The 21,021-nt window shown below is 40.4% G+C and overlaps 1 protein-coding gene across 2 annotated transcripts; it reads left to right on the top strand.

Annotated features, from left to right (window-relative positions):
- Positions 1-11,713: 11,713 nt before the first annotated feature.
- On the top strand, positions 11,714-20,028 carry LOC117316925. 2 transcript variants are annotated; one of them, XM_033871701.1, is made up of 2 exons: positions 11,714-11,810; positions 17,757-20,028. In XM_033871701.1, the coding sequence occupies exon 2, from the start codon at positions 17,758-17,760 to the stop codon at positions 18,694-18,696; it is 939 nt and encodes a 312-aa protein (XP_033727592.1). In that variant the 5' UTR covers positions 11,714-11,810; position 17,757; the 3' UTR covers positions 18,697-20,028. The 2 variants fall into 2 exon arrangements, with proteins under 2 accessions (XP_033727592.1, XP_033727593.1); XM_033871702.1 differs by lacking the exon at positions 11,714-11,810 and adding an exon at positions 14,586-14,892.
- The last annotated feature ends 993 nt before the right edge of the window (positions 20,029-21,021 follow it).

The raw sequence follows: 21,021 nt of genomic DNA, 5'->3' as shown, positions 1-21,021 counted from the left end.
CCTACTCAGAACTCTTGTAGCGTTACTGTTAGGGTACCCACTACTGTGCGGAAAATAACGCACCGGCAATAAATAAACCGTATATACAGTTGAGTGTAGACTAAAGGTTACACAAAGTGCACTCCGAGTGCACTCCGTTTGGACTCCAGGTAAACTTGGAGTGCACTCGGAGTGCACTCCAAGTTTACCTGGAGTCCTATCAGGCTCCAATCCTACCTGGTTCCACATGTATTACATGTACCTGTAACCTGCATGTATACATAATGTTTATAGATAGATGTATACATTTAGACTCCTTAAACAATAAGATATGTGTTACTGTTTTATCTTTCTTTATATCATCTTATTATTTTGTTGGTTCATTTTTAGTTGGTTAACTAACAGCATCTAATATAATTGATTTTTTCTATTAGTAAACCCTATATAAAATGAATAGATCTGGCACTTCGTTGAAAAATGTATGATAGCATTCCTTTGATTCGAAGAGTTTTAACAAGCCACGTAAATGAATAGAAATTGGTAATAAACAAAAATGTATTTGGCAAGTTGTTTGTGGTCTCTCAAAATGTAAAGTTTGATTGTGTACTGGAAATATCTTGTACTCGAAGTACTACTGGTTTTAATGTTTCAAATTCTTTTCTTCCAACAGTTTATATTTATCTTAACATACATTACAAAAAAAAAGTTGTTGTTTTTTTATCACCTTGATAGCATATTCCGGATCAAATGTCTAATTTTGATTTACAGTTTAACATCAGTCTTAAATTTCCATTTGGTAAACCACCATTTTTTGTTATACCTGGCTCATTAAATCCTGGTCATACATGGAGTTATCAAGCGTGATTACAGGAGTGTGGAGAAATACAGACTTACACTGACCCCAATAATGACCCCTTCCTCCCAGTTTACCTCGTAAGGTGTGAAGATCTGGACAGGTGTACACATGGTCATCTAACTAGATAAAGACCCCCTTAATTGTTAGATGGAAACTGGTCATCACACCTTACCTTTACCTAGCCCCAGTTTCCTCTGGCCCTGACACCATATCTGGTGTATATGGTGTCAGGGCCAGAGGAAACTCGGGCTAACCTATATACCAAGGTCATATATATAACTCATATAGAATATAGGTACAGACTTGTGACTGTCTATATCTGACACTTTTGAAATGATATGATTGTCCATTCCTATTACAGTATTTTAACAACAGTTATAAGTCATTATTTAAAAAAAAAATATTTGAAAAAAAAGATATTTTATTTCAAACTGGTACTATTACTTTATGTCTTTGATATTATAATGGAAGTATGTATAGGGTATAAGAAGGCAATATGTAATTCAACATAGATTAATATAATTTTCATTTTACGTAAAATGTTTGGCAGGTCATTTCAATTCAAAATGTATGAGTGACACATATTATGATACATATTGACTGAATGGGAATAGAAAACGATGTAGTTCCAACAGGTCAGTTTTACAGGTAAATGGTATATAGGTTGCTGTGTCCAACTGCCCTGAGGCAAATTGTACCTCAGGCTCTATAATCTTATTTCCTGGACGAGAACAATATGAACTAATTACGGCTATAAGGCTGTAGGTTGGTTCTGGGAAATGGTGAATTTACATTTATTATACCATTCGGAACTACACTGATTTTTAATTTTCTTTAATCTCTTTCTTTACAATTAATTTTTAAAGCAATGTCTTTTTTTTTAATATAACAAGATAAGAACTACATCATTTCTTAATTTGATTTGCATTAATTTTTCTGAACTTATATATATATGATATCACTCAACATTGTACCTCTACATACCGGACACCTCCATAAACCGGCAAATACGTTTGGTCTCAATGACTTACGGTTTAGTCGACAGGTTAAAATGTAATATGAAACAGCTTATTTTACTTTCTTATTTCAGTATAGAATGACTTCATTTCAATAGTTGGTCTTCTTAAACCTGTTAACCAATTTGTTAATGGTTTTACAGCTTATCTTGACATTTCCACCTTAATTGCACTGGTATTTCGTTTATACATGTAATTTTGGTCTGATTAAGGCCTCTCAGATGGAGATCTACAATTCTCTACTGTTCTACTGTTCTGTTAATTGGCCTGAGGGTATAACACACCCTGCTTTGCACAGCTTTGACAAAATTGACAGATATTTCTGTGAACCCAGGACAGTACCTGTAGCTGGCTCCTAAACCTCACCTGGCACAGTTCTCAGGTGTGTCAGGCCAGAGTCAGTCATGCATGACCAATAATAATAGCAATTAAACAGATACTGTCATTCATTACGGATAGTCCAGAACTACATACCTGTGTGTACATTATGTCAGAACATTAATTTAACCAGTTAATGTTCGTAAATATGTACAGATGTAAATGTATATTTTTCTAATGATACATTTAAATATATATCCTATATAAACTAAAATGATTATGTTTATTTGATAATTACTTGCCTGAACTGAGTACATATATGTAGAGAATGTTTTATTAGAAAAACATAATTCACTAAATACTGTAAACTTTTAATATTTTGAATAATCAATAACATAATATAGATACATTATCTAAACTTCCCTTACAGTCATGATATATGTACAGTTACTGTAATAAATATTATAATTGAAATAATTTCCAATTCCTTAATAAAATGAAATACGATTTACTTACCACTTAATAAAATATGAAATAATGAGCAATTAACTTTCATAGAAACCTGATTATAGCATAAAATATATATCTGTCTTTTATGGATCTTAATAAATAAAAAATTAACATGTAGGCATTATTACCATGTATTAACAATAAAATAAATATTCCTAGTAGACTAAACAAATGTTAATAGTAATATTAACAGAACAAAAGTGATTTGTAATAATCTATTTATTTATATATAAATTATATTAAAAGCATCAAAGTATTTATATATGATAATATAGTCTGATTATAGACTCGGGCAGACATGGTGTCTTATAGGACTCCAGGTAAACTCGGAGTCCACTTGGAGTGCACTCCAAGTTTACCTGGAGTCCAAACGGAGTGCACTCCAAGTCCAAATGGAGTGCATTCGGAGTGCACTTGGGTGTAACCTTTAGTCTACACTCAACTGTATATAACATTAGGGCTCATGCGTCAGGCTAGACGCATGCATTGTAAATAAACGAATCATATAATTATTGTATATATTACTAATTAAGTATTGTAAATTGAGAGAGTGTTATCAGCTGCTAGGAAAACAGCTCGTGCTCTTTTTAGTTATTTGATAACACGCCTTATCCCGGAATCAACCGGGTACGACACCCCGTAAACGTTACAGATTCTGGCGGCAGCGGTGGGATAAGGCAACTGTTTACAAATAGGCACACGTTTTCAATTAAACATTATGATGGAAGCCGATATAGACCAGGATATTTGTGAGCTAGACAAGCGGCTGGAGCGAATGCGGGAGGAGAGTTTTAAAATCCGCCAACAGCTCACCCAGTCGACCCCACTAACGTCCGGCCCAGAGGGGATCGGGTCAAGACCGTTTAGTAGTGTAAACGATACTACAACGAGGGACACCGCAACGGGGACCAAGCCAAAGGTACGACTAGACCTAGGGAGTAATCCGGACCATGAATATCAAGTGGACACACCTGATATTGACAGGAATTACAGAGGGACGCATGCGGCCGATGTAAGTTATGCGGCGGATACGCATGCGGCAAGTCCTAATGTGCCAGATACACATGCGGCCGATTTGAGTTATACACCAAATGCGCATGCGGCAGATACGCATGAGGATGATTTAGCTCGTGCGGCGAATACGCATGTGGGCAGTCTGAGAGGCCAGTCTGCTAGTAGGATTACGACACGCAGAAGGCAGCTCCCGAGCTTGGCAGTAGCGCGAGAACAATATACAGGGCAAGACTCACCTGTTACAAGGAGGCTACTTATGACGGAACCGGCTCATGGATAGATTACCGCACGCACTTTGACGCATGCGCCAAACTTAACCGCTGGTCACAGGAGGAAAAGGGTTTATATCTTGCCGTGTCATTACGTGGCAAAGCACAAGGTGTATTGGGTAACCTTCCAACCGACTCCAGAGACCATTATGACGAGCTCGTACGTTCACTGGAACAACGCTTTGCTCCCCCAAACCAGACCGACTTGTACAGAGCGCAGTTAAAGGAGAAGAGGCAAAAGGCGTCCGAATCCTTACCCGAGTTGGGGCAAGCTATAAGAAGATTGACCTATTTAGCTTACCCGACGGCGCCAAACGATTTACAGGAAACGTTGGCGAAGGAGCATTTTATAGACGCATTACATGACTCTGAGATGCGCGTGCGCATTAAACAGTCAAGGCCTCGCACGTTTAATGAAACTGTACAGCTTGCTGTGGAGTTAGAGGCGTATAATAAATCGGAGAAAAAGCACCATACGAGAGCAGCCGTCGTTGATGAGAATAAACAGGATATCAGAACGACAATATAACGGCGCTCAGTAAGTCCCTAAAAAAGTTACAGGAGGATATGGAAACTTTGATGGCGACGATGAAGGCCAAACCACAGAGTCAGAAACCACGTGCGCACGACACACCAAACCAATCTGGGCAGAATCGTAAGACAGACATTCAATGCTTTTTCTGTAAGAAAAATGGCCACATAGCCAGAAACTGCCCGAAAAAGAAACAGAATAAGGAACAGAAAAAGGCGGACGGTAAAACCAATGCACTGCATGGGAAACCTACGCATAAGACAGATGCTGTGAGCCACAGCGCAGGAGTTAGCGCAGCTTGCGACGCCGGCATATACATACAGACAACTATCAAGGGCATGGAAGTGAAGCTTTTAGTAGACACTGGATCTACGGTAACAATAGTTTCAAGATATGTGTTTGACAGGATTAGGGAGGACGATAGACCTAGCCTGGAAAACATGGATAAGCTGATTAAGACAGCGAATGACAGCAGATTGGAGGTGGTCGGTGCAGGAGTATTACCATTCTCTCTGGGAGCACGCACTGTAGAAATGACGACTGTGATTGCTGACCTAACTATTGATGGTTTGCTGGGAATGGACTTCATGATAGAGCAGGGTTGTATGGTTGACATTGCTCAGGGGTTACTGAGAATGCGCGACATCAACATCCCTTTGCTATTCGAAGGTTCCTACGGCTGTTACCGGGTCGCTGTCTCTGAAAATATCTGTCTTCCTCCAGCCAGTGAAATGATTGTCGTAGGGAATGTTATCGCCGAGAAAAGATCACGTTTACCAGGCACATGTGTACTGGAGCCGACAGATATATTTATCAGCGCGGATAGGGCATTGGTGGCTCGTGCTGCAGTTTCTCCTGCGGCTAATTGTGTTCCTGTAAGACTGATGAATGTTACAGAGGAGCCACAAATGATATACGGAGGAACAATAGTTGGACAGCTCTCACCAGTGGAGCGTATAACCCATAAAACCACCGATCGGACAGCAATGGTGGACACAGCGTACCTGGATGAACAGCTACATCAACTACTTGAGAGGTCTCGTGAGCATTTGACAGGGGATCAGATACAGAAGGCTAAAGCGTTTTTAGCTAAACGAAGGAATCTGTTTGCGTCATCTGACTTGGACCTCGGACGTACACAGCTGGTGAAACACCAGATAAAAACTGGAGATGCACAGCCGATAAAACAACCATGGCGCAAAGTACCAGTCCATATGACCGGTGAAGTGGACAAGCATGTAGAGGATATGCTACAGAAAAAGGTGATTGAGCCATCTACAGGGCCGTGGTCGTCTGGTATTGTGCTAGTACAAAAGAAAGATAAGACAACACGGTTTTGTGTAGATTACCGCAAACTCAATGCCGTTACCTCCAAGGACGCATATCCACTGCCGAGAATCCAGGAATCGCTTGACCATCTATCAGGTAACGCATGGTTTTCAACACTAGACCTGTTCTCTGGGTACTGGCAAGTGGAACTCGACAAACAAGATAGACCGAAGACAGCCTTCTATACACGTAAAGGCTTTTTCCAGTTCTGCGTCATGCCGTTCGGTCTCTGCAATGCGCCTGCCACGTTCGAGCGTCTAATGGAACGTGTGCTCGCTGGCCTGCATTATGAGATTTGCCTGATCTACTTGGACGATATTATCGTTGTTGGTAGCACCTTTGAGGACATGATTGAGAACCTTGAGAAAGTGTTTGATCGCCTTGAGGCTGCGGGACTAAAGCTCAAAGCCAAGAAGTGCACACTGTTTTCTAAACGGGTCGCGTACCTAGGACATATCATTTCAGGAGAAGGGGTATCTACCGACCCCGAGAAGATAGCCAAAGTTAAAGATTGGCCCAGGTCTACGAATCTGACCGAAGTACAGTCCTTCCTTGGCCTATGCAGCTACTACCGGCGATTTATTCAGGGATTTGCAGCGATTGCGAAACCGCTACATCGGCTCTCGGAGAAGGGCAACAAGTTCAACTGGACAACGGAATGCAGTGACGCATTCAGCACCTTGAAGAACGCACTCATTAAAGCACCAATTCTCGCTTTACCAGACTTCGAAAAAATGCTCATTTTGGACACAGACGCAAGTGGATTTGCCTCTGGTGCAGTTCTATCCCAGGTTTTCGATGGGGAGGAACGACCAATTGCGTATGCCAGCAAAACATTCTCTAAAAGCGAGAGAAAGTATTGTGTTACCAAGCGAGAGTTGCTTGCGGTAGTACAGTATCTAAAACATTTCAGGCATGACTTGTATGGGCGAACCTTCATAGTTAGGACTGATCACAGCTCCCTCCGTTGGCTCACCAACTTTAAAGACCCAGAAGGGCAGCTCGCTCGGTGGATGGAGGTAATCAGTCAATATGATATGAAGGTGGAGCACCGCCCAGGTCCAAAGCATGGGAACGCGGATGCGTTGAGCAGATACCCATGCAAACAATTTGGCTGGACGAACAACCAGGAGAATGCCGCTTCTACCTTGAAGTGCACATCTGATGCGACTGACGTTAAAATGGACGATGTCCATACGATGCTGCAGAGACAGCAGGAGAACAAAGACATTGAACTCGTGCGTAAGTGGTTAGAAATGGGTGAGAAGCCATCCTATAAGGATATCACAGCACACAACTTCTTTGTGAAGTGTTTATGGAGTCAATGGGAATTGCTTTCTATACACCAAGACTTGCTATGTAGAGCTTGGACACCGTCAGGACAAAAATACAGTATACAACAGGTAGTTGTGCCCCTGGCGGAGAGAAGAAACATTCTAGAAGGTCTACATGACAACCGCTCTGGTGCGCATCTTGGAGTTAGCAAAACCATGGCAAAAGTAAGACAGAAGTACTTTTGGCCGGGACTTCAAAGAGATGTACAAGCGTACATCGCTGGTTGTGCGGCGTGCACCAAACGGAAAAATCCGTCGAAGACGAAAAAAGCCCCAATGCAAGTGGTACATTCAGGTATGCCCATGGAGAGGATTGCACTCGATACCATGGCTGATTTACCAGAAACTGAGGACGGAAACAGGCACATTCTAGTCATATCCGATTACTTCAGTAAATGGACAGAGGCATTTCCTATGCCAGACCTCAGGGCTGAAACCGTTGCTACCATTCTTTTTGAAGAGGTGATAAGTCGTTTCGGAGTTCCTACATACATCCACTCCGACCAAGGAGGTCAGTTCGAAGGGAAGGTTTTCAAAGAAATGTGTGATTTGTTACAAATCACCAAAACGAGAACGACTCCCTACCATCCCCAATCAGATGGTATGGTGGAGCGTTTCAACAAAACCTTAGCCACTATGTTGAGCGCATATGTAGAGGATCATCACAGAAGATTGGGACCAACACATTCCATATGTTATGATGGCGTATCGCTCATCAGTCCACGAGACTACAGGATGCTCGCCAAATCTGATGATGCTCGGGCGAGAAACGAGCACCCCGCTTGATATTGCGTATGAGCTTCCCAACCCACTGAAGAAACAATACAACACCATATGGGCATGGGAGTTGCAGGAACGGTTGGAAGAAGCGCACACGCATGCGAGGAAACACATAGCTGGAGCAATTCAACGACAGAAGCGATATCATGATCGTTCTGTCTCATGGGGAAAGTTTAGAGCTGGCGACGAAGTGTTCGTGTACTTCCCTATCAAGAAAGTTGGAACCAGCAAGAAGTTCACTTCATTTTGGAGAGGTCCTTATCAAGTACTGAGAAAGGTCTCAGAAGTCTTATATGAAGTAGACTGTGGTCTCAGAGGGAAACCACAAGTCGTCCATTGTGACCGCATGCGTCCCCATACAAGACAGGCATTGCGGGGCGAGGAATCCAGCAGTGATCGGCATGAGGAAGTAGATCCCTCGGGTGAAGAGCAAGAAGATGTAGAAATTCCTGAAGCTGTAGCAGTCAATACTGACGAAGAATCAAATGCGGAGTCCGAGGATGCGGTCCAAAACAAAGAATCCAGACCAGTTAGGTCCAGGAAGCGTCTTGGTAAATTCAAGGATCACTATGTTGAATTCAAGGGCTAGATGATCCATGCTGCACTATGTAAATAAATGTAAATTAGTTTAATTCTGTTGTTCATTAATTATTGTCGAACTCGAGACGAGTATCATCGGAGACGTGGGTAGTGTAGCGAATCAAAGTTATACAAGTTAGAAGGCTCAGATAGCCTTACCTTTATTGTTGTAACTGTAAATACTTCCGTGTTTGTCAATGTCAATTCGGAGCTCGAATGACTGTGATTTATGTACCCTACTGTTTCAAACGCTCTGTGTACCAGGATTGGGATTAATTAAAACGAGGCTTCAGGTTCAGAGCGAGACTTCCTGTTCTGACAGGGTATAAAAGGCCGAGAAAATTCTCATTCACGGCCCAGTTCTGAAAGAAGTGTTGGCGAGTTCGAGAGAAGACTGATACAACAAGGTACGGGTAATACCCATTGGTATTGTTGTCTTGGCTCGTGCGTCGCTCTTTTCGACCTGTGCAGGGTTTGGCGAGCGGCGTATGAGCGCACAAGGCAATATACTTAATATCTCGCGGCCGGGGTCCTGGCTGGTTAAATAGTTCAAGCGCAGACAGGACGCAGCGCGTTGATAGGAAGTGATCCTTGGGTCTTTTAGCGCCTACTCAGAACTCTTGTAGCGTTACTGTTAGGGTACACACTACTGTGCGGAAAATAACGCACCGGCAATAAATAAACCGTATATATATAACATTAGGGCTCATGCGTCAGGCTAGACGCATGCTTGTAAATAAACGAATCATATAATTATTGTATATATTACTAATTAAGTATTGTATGAAGAGGTATCAGCGAAACCGCTACATCGGCTCTCGGAGAAGGGCAACAAGTTCAACTGGACAACGGAATGCAGTGACGCATTCAGCACCTTGAAGAACGCACTCATTAAAGCACCAATTCTCGCTTTACCAGACTTCGAAAAAATGCTCATTTTGGACACAGACGCAAGTGGATTTGCCTCTGGTGCAGTTCTATCCCAGGTTTTCGATGGGGAGGAACGACCAATTGCGTATGCCAGCAAAACATTCTCTAAAAGCGAGAGAAAGTATTGTGTTACCAAGCGAGAGTTGCTTGCGGTAGTACAGTATCTAAAACATTTCAGGCATGACTTGTATGGGCGAACCTTCATAGTTAGGACTGATCACAGCTCCCTCCGTTGGCTCACCAACTTTAAAGACCCAGAAGGGCAGCTCGCTCGGTGGATGGAGGTAATCAGTCAATATGATATGAAGGTGGAGCACCGCCCAGGTCCAAAGCATGGGAACGCGGATGCGTTGAGCAGATACCCATGCAAACAATTTGGCTGGACGAACAACCAGGAGAATGCCGCTTCTACCTTGAAGTGCACATCTGATGCGACTGACGTTAAAATGGACGATGTCCATACGATGCTGCAGAGACAGCAGGAGAACAAAGACATTGAACTCGTGCGTAAGTGGTTAGAAATGGGTGAGAAGCCATCCTATAAGGATATCACAGCACACAACTTCTTTGTGAAGTGTTTATGGAGTCAATGGGAATTGCTTTCTATACACCAAGACTTGCTATGTAGAGCTTGGACACCGTCAGGACAAAAATACAGTATACAACAGGTAGTTGTGCCCCTGGCGGAGAGAAGAAACATTCTAGAAGGTCTACATGACAACCGCTCTGGTGCGCATCTTGGAGTTAGCAAAACCATGGCAAAAGTAAGACAGAAGTACTTTTGGCCGGGACTTCAAAGAGATGTACAAGCGTACATCGCTGGTTGTGCGGCGTGCACCAAACGGAAAAATCCGTCGAAGACGAAAAAAGCCCCAATGCAAGTGGTACATTCAGGTATGCCCATGGAGAGGATTGCACTCGATACCATGGCTGATTTACCAGAAACTGAGGACGGAAACAGGCACATTCTAGTCATATCCGATTACTTCAGTAAATGGACAGAGGCATTTCCTATGCCAGACCTCAGGGCTGAAACCGTTGCTACCATTCTTTTTGAAGAGGTGATAAGTCGTTTCGGAGTTCCTACATACATCCACTCCGACCAAGGAGGTCAGTTCGAAGGGAAGGTTTTCAAAGAAATGTGTGATTTGTTACAAATCACCAAAACGAGAACGACTCCCTACCATCCCCAATCAGATGGTATGGTGGAGCGTTTCAACAAAACCTTAGCCACTATGTTGAGCGCATATGTAGAGGATCATCACAGAGATTGGGACCAACACATTCCATATGTTATGATGGCGTATCGCTCATCAGTCCACGAGACTACAGGATGCTCGCCAAATCTGATGATGCTCGGGCGAGAAACGAGCACCCCGCTTGATATTGCGTATGAGCTTCCCAACCCACTGAAGAAACAATACAACACCATATGGGCATGGGAGTTGCAGGAACGGTTGGAAGAAGCGCACACGCATGCGAGGAAACACATAGCTGGAGCAATTCAACGACAGAAGCGATATCATGATCGTTCTGTCTCATGGGGAAAGTTTAGAGCTGGCGACGAAGTGTTCGTGTACTTCCCTATCAAGAAAGTTGGAACCAGCAAGAAGTTCACTTCATTTTGGAGAGGTCCTTATCAAGTACTGAGAAAGGTCTCAGAAGTCTTATATGAAGTAGACTGTGGTCTCAGAGGGAAACCACAAGTCGTCCATTGTGACCGCATGCGTCCCCATACAAGACAGGCATTGCGGGGCGAGGAATCCAGCAGTGATCGGCATGAGGAAGTAGATCCCTCGGGTGAAGAGCAAGAAGATGTAGAAATTCCTGAAGCTGTAGCAGTCAATACTGACGAAGAATCAAATGCGGAGTCCGAGGATGCGGTCCAAAACAAAGAATCCAGACCAGTTAGGTCCAGGAAGCGTCTTGGTAAATTCAAGGATCACTATGTTGAATTCAAGGGCTAGATGATCCATGCTGCACTATGTAAATAAATGTAAATTAGTTTAATTCTGTTGTTCATTAATTATTGTCGAACTCGAGACGAGTATCATCGGAGACGTGGGTAGTGTAGCGAATCAAAGTTATACAAGTTAGAAGGCTCAGATAGCCTTACCTTTATTGTTGTAACTGTAAATACTTCCGTGTTTGTCAATGTCAATTCGGAGCTCGAATGACTGTGATTTATGTACCCTACTGTTTCAAACGCTCTGTGTACCAGGATTGGGATTAATTAAAACGAGGCTTCAGGTTCAGAGCGAGACTTCCTGTTCTGACAGGGTATAAAAGGCCGAGAAAATTCTCATTCACGGCCCAGTTCTGAAAGAAGTGTTGGCGAGTTCGAGAGAAGACTGATACAACAAGGTACGGGTAATACCCATTGGTATTGTTGTCTTGGCTCGTGCGTCGCTCTTTTCGACCTGTGCAGGGTTTGGCGAGCGGCGTATGAGCGCACAAGGCAATATACTTAATATCTCGCGGCCGGGGTCCTGGCTGGTTAAATAGTTCAAGCGCAGACAGGACGCAGCGCGTTGATAGGAAGTGATCCTTGGGTCTTTTAGCGCCTACTCAGAACTCTTGTAGCGTTACTGTTAGGGTACACACTACTGTGCGGAAAATAACGCACCGGCAATAAATAAACCGTATATATATAACATTAGGGCTCATGCGTCAGGCTAGACGCATGCTTTGTAAATAAACGAATCATATAATTATTGTATATATTACTAATTAAGTATTGTAAATTGAGAGAGTGTTATCAGCTGCTAGAAAACAGCTCGTGCTCTTTTTAGTTATTTGATAACACGCCTTATCCCGGAATCAACCGGGTACGACACCCCGTAAACGTTACACAATCAGTGTTGAATATACAAACTTGTATGCACAACCGAAAACTTCTAGCTATACCTTATGTCTTTGGAAATCATCCGTAAATAATTAATTGAATTAATAACGATCAACTTCATTCGTCAATCAACGTTTGTTCGTTTCTATTATATGCCGTTTTCGATACTTAAAACACTGAAGAGTTCCAGTATTGAAACATGAACATTAACACTTATACGTGTGAAGGTATTTGTACGAAAACAAAAGTGCTGAACATTCTTACGAAAATGACAAACACCGTCAAAATTATTTTTTTTTAAAGTAGTCAATCAATCGGCACTTCGTCAATAAATACTACTTTATACCGTTATATAATTGTACCTGAAAAAAAAATAGAAGAATGTATTGCGCTTTTTTCCTCGGTTTCTAAGTACGATGAACAACTGTATCACGTTTATTTGTACGACAAAAAACGTTAATCGGGTGATCTGGCCATATTAACAGACCAAGCGTTAATGTAGTCCTTCGTGCCGGTTGCGTGGCCACGCGAGAACACGAGGACCAACGAACTCATCTCCCGATAAGGACGTTGGACTCCTAACGTTAAAATTCGGTCGAGACTGACGGGAAAATTAATAATGAATTTATTTAAAAACATAACGATCTTTGTGCTGTTTAATTATAAATGCAACATTAACCCACATGCGAAGGAGGGCGAGAAGTTTGAGGTGAGTCACATGGTAATGGCGTGAGGATGGTATGTTCTTGGAGGGCTGGTAGTTGTGATGGACTTGAAACTGTACAAGTGGCAGGTACACATGGTGAAGGGCTACCAAACTATGCAAGCATAACTGTTGTATCCCGCGTGATCCTGGTAGTAATTGTATGGATACATTCCTGGCGATACCTGGTACCTGTTCATATTCGTACTACATGTAATGGGAGTTGTGCTGACACTTGCTTCCGATACTGAATCCTCCTTTGACTTGATATTGAATTTGGAAGACACCATATGTCTTCCATTATTAATTAGTCCTTTGCAGTCACTCCAGACAACTAAGAAGAGATTATAGCATTACTTGCGATTTTTGTATACCTCAAATCCATTTGTAGTGTTTAGTTACCATCCTTTCCTATGTGCGAACTGAAGTCTTGGCTTCACCATTTTCACAAAATTAGTAGTGTTTTGCTAGAGAAATGGCCGTAGATTCGTTATTATTTTCTCCTGGATACATTTCATTTCCTTTTCAATCGATGGCACTTCTTTTTCAATAATATCAAAACTAAACAAAATCTATTTGAAGAATAACCCCTAGCTCAATAAATTAAATTGAATAATAAACAAAAGTGACACTGATTATGTTTACATTAGGTGAAAGTTTTTTTTTTAAAGTAGTTTAGGATTTTTGCTGTACTTATTGGATCTACTTACAGCGTCGTCATCCAGCCTTTGGCCTTCATCAGAAACTGCGAGCTGCGAATTAGAACGTTGGTCCTGTGATTTGGCTTTTATTTTTTTCTTGGTGTCCAGAGTCTGGAACTGGAATTTTCATCGTTTGGACTTCATGCGGTCTTAGGTATTTCAGTGTCTTATCACAAGTAACCGATATGCAAAACAGTTCATTTTGTACGGGAGAAAACCGGGGTGAATGCCAAGGATAAAATCATCTGGTGTTCTACTTTATCTACGTACGCGTACATCTTCAGATTTGTGTTGCGGCAACTGTCACTGCCGTTTCCGGTTATCGCGCATGCTCAGATGACACATACAAATCCGTCTTAATATAGCACAGGCACACCAGCTTTTGTAAAAGCTACCTGTGCGATTCGCAATGATGGCGACGCAGCTTGACAAATTTGTTTGTCAACGGTATGGCGTCCCGTGCTGTAATCTACTCTAGCCTGACTAGGCCTACATACCACAGTATACTAATTAATCTGTTTACGTTACACTAGTCTGAATAGGCCTGCTCATCACAGTATACTATTAAATCTGTTTACGTTGCAACCTGACTAGGCCTACTCATCAGAGTTTACTTATTAATCTGTTTACATTACACTAGCCTGACAAATAATTACAATAAAATTGCAGAATAGGAATACGATATTAAGCTATTTTTATGAGTTGAGCGATTTAGAACTTTATCATTAGTTTACAAATTAAAGCATGTTGTTAACAAATCGATCACTCAAACATATTTTGAGCAGAATCAACATGCTGAATGTTTTATACCTTAAGCAAACGACCCGTAAAATGTGACCTGATCGATGGTTTAATGAATAGAACTTTCGGCTATCAAGGGAAACAAAGGCATCCCAGCATGACCATTGTTAATTCATATTGATGATGGCGTCAACAATCAGGCGATGGCGTTCTTACCTTGTGTGAACACAATTTGTTGAATACATTATCAATGAACCCTACAGTGTGATATCAACCGAGGACTCAGCTTGAAATTGGTATTTCTCTATCAGCAAAAGATTCATTTGGGTGTTTGGAGGTAAGCGGCGCACTAGCAAACCATAGCCGGCTGAGGACCTACAGGACGTCGTGACAGATAGATATACCGTTGACAGAGACCAGGTGTATCCAGACTACATTAGATTACGTTAGTTACAGGTAGGTTGTATAACTGTAAATAGGTTAAATGGTGTAGTAATACAGACAAGTGTATACATACTCATTATACGCGGATAGGTACTGTAGAATTATACAATGATTTCTATTTACATGGTTTTTAACTTCCCAGTATGTTTCTATGAGACTATATATAAGCTCATGTCACAGTATGAAATAATATATTATAACTCATTGATGAACCAAAATGACAACTTCAATCGAGATTTTCCAAATACGTTTACCTGTAAAGCAAAGAACAAACAGCAAAACATAATTAATCCACACTTGTTTAGAATGACTAATCATGATATTTATTATTATTTTAGTGATTTTGTTTTCTCTTACGTCATCGCGTATGTCGATAAAATCCTAATGTTAGGCCTAAGGTATGCCCGATCTGTCAAATGGTGTTGGTATATCTTTATTTGAACGACTTCGTCTACAGTACTGTATTTGTAACATACGATAACACTTGAAAGCAGCAATGGGATACATCAGCTTGATTAGATTTTGTCACGTAATAATTCAATGTTCACATTTGGAATGCATATGGTATCTCCTTAAACTTTTATCAAACTCTACTTTGAAACGTATAAGTGAGTAATGTTATTAAGTCTAGACTGTACAATGTGTGGATTTGAGTGATTTGAGCATATCTAGTCTTACGGTCAAAGCATGTGCTACACCGAGAAAGGGAACGCTCCATTGCACCAAACATTTGCTTGATCACGCTAGATGTTGTAGGGGCGGGTCAATGATCAGTCCGCCTTCGAAAGGCAACATCATCTACAGCACCACAGCCGACTCCATCAAAGACTTGTCCTAATCACGGGGTTCTGCACATGTGCAAAACGGATAGTCAACGGTACCTGGGTATCAGCTCTGTATTTATCCTGTGTCGTTATGGCGATGTGTTCCGTCATGCATAGTTTCTAGTACAATGGCTTCGTACGTATTCTATGTAAAATAACTCCGGATAAATTGAACCGTTATTCCTCGAATACCTATACTCTTTAAACAGTAATCTGACCCCGACTTCTCATAAACATAGCATTAATCATATCTATTGGTCGAACAGGTGTCATCTGTTCAGCCTGATATCTTCTTTACCTGTGTTTCATGCCCGCAATGTAGTCTACCGGTATCGATCACACAAAGTGTGTTAACAAGAGTGCATGATCAGTATGTCAGGTAATTAATCCTTCGAAAAACGAACCCGCTACCGGCAGCAGATTCGAACCCCTAGCCCGCTGCCGGCAGCGGTTTCGTTGTTCCAATGTCCAATCATATTTTATAAAAAAAAAAAGAAATATAAATTAAACACAAAGAACTGATTCCCCAATCCTATGCTGGAAGCGGATTTGTTATTGGCAGCGGTTTCGTTATTGGAATCCCCAATCCGCTGCTGGCAGCTGGTTCGTTCTTCGAATCCCCAATAACGAATAACGAAACCGCCGCTAACTTCAACTGGCTAGATTATTAACATTATTAACGGCAGTATTGTTACAAACCTTCTCCAATATTATAATTGTTTTAAATGTACATTGTTTTCAGGGAACATCTTACATTAACACCAACAGTTCTGCTGACGGAATTGATTCTATATTTGTGTTAAACCATGTAACGGAATGGCGATGTAATGCGCAAAACTCACAGAGGGTTCTCGACAAATGATATTGTCTCTCTTGATTGGTGGGATTTTATTGTACAGTTAGGATCATTTGCTTATCATTTAATTATCGGTAATTATAAACCGCTGTCATTGTTATCGGCCACATGTAAAATAACACAACTTGTGACATATCTATACTTGGCGATCCAGAATCAACATTTGATTACTCGAATACCATGTACTACTCGAACTATTGATTTGGTCCCCCGAGTTCGATTAAGTGGGGTTTCACTATAATTTATTTTAATGTCGTCCTAATGTCTTTCTTGACAATGCCTCACTTTTGGTCTTCAGTTGAGCGTTCGCCCCTGTGAGGAATTCTTTGGGTGCTGTCCCCTGGCCGAGACGTACCAAAGTCCTTAAATATGGTAGTTGCTACTCCTGCTTAGCGCTCAGCATTTTGGGAGTGGGACGACTGGTTGGGCCGTTGTCAGTATAATGTGACCGGGTCGGGTGTCCTGCTGGGTGTCTTCGGCAATATGCTTCAGTGAGGTAGCACTATATATCGGCAAAAGTTCCGGCCTATCACAACGAGATTTAACCAGAACATACCACAGCCTCCCAAAACACACATACGCACTCACCACACGCATGCATGTCGCACGCACGAGAGGTAGTCCTTAAATGACCTTAGCTGTTAATAGAGACCAACCAACCAATTGTTTTCCAATAGACCTTAGTGTTAACGTTTTGGAGTATTTCATTCAAATTCTTGAATTGAATATGACGATTATGGTTTATAACAAAAGTTTAGGGTCTGATATAACAGTTAATCAAAAAAAAAGTTGGGTCCTTCAGCACAAATTTTCTCCAGGGTAGCCATTTTGAAAATAGGTGAATTTCGCAGTAAAAATTCTCAAAAATCTTAAATGTTTACCTGTTTACTATTATTACGTGAACTTTTGGGAAACAAACCAATCGGACTTAAGAAATTTATATCAACATTTCTTATTGATAGTTACCTATCAGGCTACATATCTATTTTCTCTCTTCATAACATACTGGCCAATCAGTGGCTGCCAGACATTTTATCCTTGGCTCAACGTTCTATACACAGGGGCTGTTTCAAAAATATATTTTTTCAATTGGTTGGTTGTTCCCTATAGGACGTTAAACAAAATTAACCAAACCAATTAAAACAATTTATTTTAAACATTTTAAATTTTCTTTAATATTTTTTTTTTACTTTCAGGATGATGACCTGTGTAACGAAGGGTCCGGTGAAGTACTGGATATGTTTTACCGTCTTGCAGTGCATTCTCTTTTTCTATCTCTTTTCCCATTTCGAAATATCAACACGTGGACCTGGAAAATCACTCAAGAAACAAACACCATCCATCACATTATTTTCAGCATGGAAGACATTCCCAGAAAGATATGCAGTATTTAACAACACATTACGCAATTGGCCTTCACTACAACCTCACGTGAAACTATATCTCTTCACCAACGATTTCATACCGGGTTTAAAAGAGTATGAAAAGTTAGGATGGACGGTGCTGCCAGTACTGAGAGAAATCGAAGGTCACGCCGTTATAAAAGATTTATTCCGAAGAGTCATGCAACTGCAGCCAGACTCAAAACTATATGCACTTGTTAACGGAGACCTTCTTTTAACTAATTCTTTCCTGAAAAATTTACATGACATTATCGAATCTCCTTTTCTTAAGGATAAAACGTTTTTCCTAACTGGAAGGAAATTGAAGATTCCAAACGTAACACGAGAGGAAGCAAGTTCATGGGAGAACATTGAAAGAGCTGCGAAGAGGGGAGTTTTGGATCAACCATATCTAGGTATAGATTATTACATAACTCCCCCAAGTTATCATTGGCGTCTTATCCCAGATTTGCAGTTTTTACGTCCCCATTACGATACCTGGATGATTTGGGACGCTCGAAGAATGGGCCTTGTCGTTATCGATGCCACTAACACTCTCCTAGCACCCCATCAAAACGCACCACACCCTAAAGATCCTGTTGCGAACGACAATAACATGAAGTATATAGTAGCTTCCCGTTCCGAACTCGGTGAAAAAGGAGCCATCTGGTGCTGTGAGTTTGAAACGGCATTAGTAAACGGCACAGTAACGGTACAAAGACGTAACAATATACCAAAACAATGCATATGGTGATTATTACGCCGGTGAAGATGTTTGGATCGTTTCCTTAGTAGAAAATACTATTCTACTATCGCAAAACGTATGCATTATTACGCGAAAGTAACGCGTTAAACTGGTATAACAAGATGAAACGCTTTTCGAGTATTATATTATCTCTATAATACGGATACGTAAATGGATATCTGTTATATGTTATATCGCGTTACTAGTTCAACTGGTATAACACGATGAAACCTTTTTTTCGAGAATCAGATTATCTATATAATACGAAGACATGAATATATCTACTTGTGAAAATTGTCAGTGTGTCGACATCATTTATGTCGATTGGACAAAAACTAACTAAGCTACATTATATGCATTTGCAAGTTATCTGTCCATATATTTAGATGTCACAAATTGTCGTAATAAACTGGCAGAAAATAAAAATGTGATGATACATCAAACAACTTATCGTCATACTAAAGTCGAATAAATATAATGATATAATATAATCCTACTCGAAAACATTTTTTGCCGAAGAATAATGTAAGCATTTTCCCCATATTTGATCCTTTAGACATTAGACAAATGACTGGATAACCATCACATTGTATTTACTAGGAAACTATTTTTTAAACCATACAAGTCGTTCTCAATGCAAAAGCTAACTTAAAAAGCAAAACCTCACTCGCACATATGTAAAATATTCCTGAATCAGTCATTCGTTTTTCCTGGAATAATCCGGTTTTCCAAGAATAGTAATGTATCCCGACTTTTCATAATCATATCATTGATCCTATCTATCGTCGATCACGTGTCACCTGTTCTGTCTGGCATATTTTGACCTTTGTTTCATACCGCGCTAAGTCTACAGTCTACAAATATCGACAACACTACGTGTGTTGACACGGGTGTCTGATCATTACAACAGGTAATAACATGATAAGCGGTAGTATTGTTACGTCCTGTTGCAACAACATGAATATATTGAAAAATCTTTCACATAAATACTAGCCGCTGTGCTAACAAGGGTGATTATGTATTTGTGTTAAACCATGTTACGGAAAAGCGATATAAATTGGTAAACTAAACGCGGATTCTCGAAATTTTTATTTGTTCTATGTGGTTAGGTTTTATTGCCAATTTAGCATCATTTGATATTATTTTGTTACCGGTAACAATATCAATAGTTATGCAATAATACTATACCTACGAATATATAACCGGAAGCTAACGTGAACGCTGCGCAGTAAGTAGATGTCGGATCCGGTTCCTTTCACTATCTGTCCATTGTAGCTAATTGAACTAATGTGTATGTATTGTTGATATTTTCAAATCTTATTAAATGTTGTAAACCTATAATTATCGTATTCTTTTATTACTGTCATCACTCATCGCTGTCTGTCACATGCATAATAATATCATACGTACCGTTTCACAATGCGCACGTCTGGTTAAATAGTATCACTGAAGATGATCCAGATCTATACTTGACGATGATCCAGAACTAACCTAGGATTACACGAATACTATGTATTCCTCGAAATATTGATCCGGGCCCCACGAGTTTGAGTAACTGGGTTTTACTGTATTACAAAATCTAAAATTTTAGCTGTAACATAGGTACGGCGCATTCTGTATTTCTTATCACACGATTATATTATTAAGAAACCAAATTTACTACTTACTCTACAATGCGTTATATAATTAAACACTTATAGTGACAATATGACGTTATCACTAAATTACATGACCGAGTTACACGCCACAAACACTTACACGTAACCACACCTTTATACACAACAGTTTTTAGAATGTCGTGGGGCATTCTCAACCAGATATCTGAACGCAGTCGTCTACCAATTCACTGTCATATGTATGTTTACTTCTAATTCAATTTTACATAAATGAAACTTGTAAACATAGCAATCGAGTTGTGTAATGAAATGTATCTTAAGTTGTGAAATACAAAAGGTCTACAAGGCCTGTAATTCTCTTTTTTACACTACAAGTCTTCCGTGTTTGGTCTTTATTTATATAAAAGAAAATGTGTAATATATTTATTTCCTCTAGCATCTATGTAGTTATTAAGGTTACCCAGACACAGTCCTCCTCCTCTTTGATGTAATATATCCTTTTGCTGGATGATATAGCATCCAATACAATGATGAGTTATTTGCATACTCATGAACATTTAGTGCACACCATTTGAGATGCAGTCATAATTTTATAATAATACACGTACCAAATAAGTGTTTCAATTAGTTTCAAACAGGTCTGTGTCAACATTTCTAAGTAAACTTTATCTTAAACCCAAAATAACTACTAAAAAGTCCCAAAAATACCTCAAATCAG

This window comes from Pecten maximus, chromosome 18 (assembly GCF_902652985.1).
Source record: "Pecten maximus chromosome 18, xPecMax1.1, whole genome shotgun sequence".
NCBI classification, from domain to species: domain Eukaryota; kingdom Metazoa; phylum Mollusca; class Bivalvia; order Pectinida; family Pectinidae; genus Pecten; species Pecten maximus.
This window is presented reverse-complemented; position numbering and strand designations above follow the sequence as displayed.

What these genes read in the sequence shown, in the direction of transcription:
- LOC117316925 (XM_033871701.1), top strand. Translation starts at nt 17,758, where the DNA reads ATGATGACCTGTGTAACGAAGGGTCCGGTGAAGTACTGGATATGTTTT.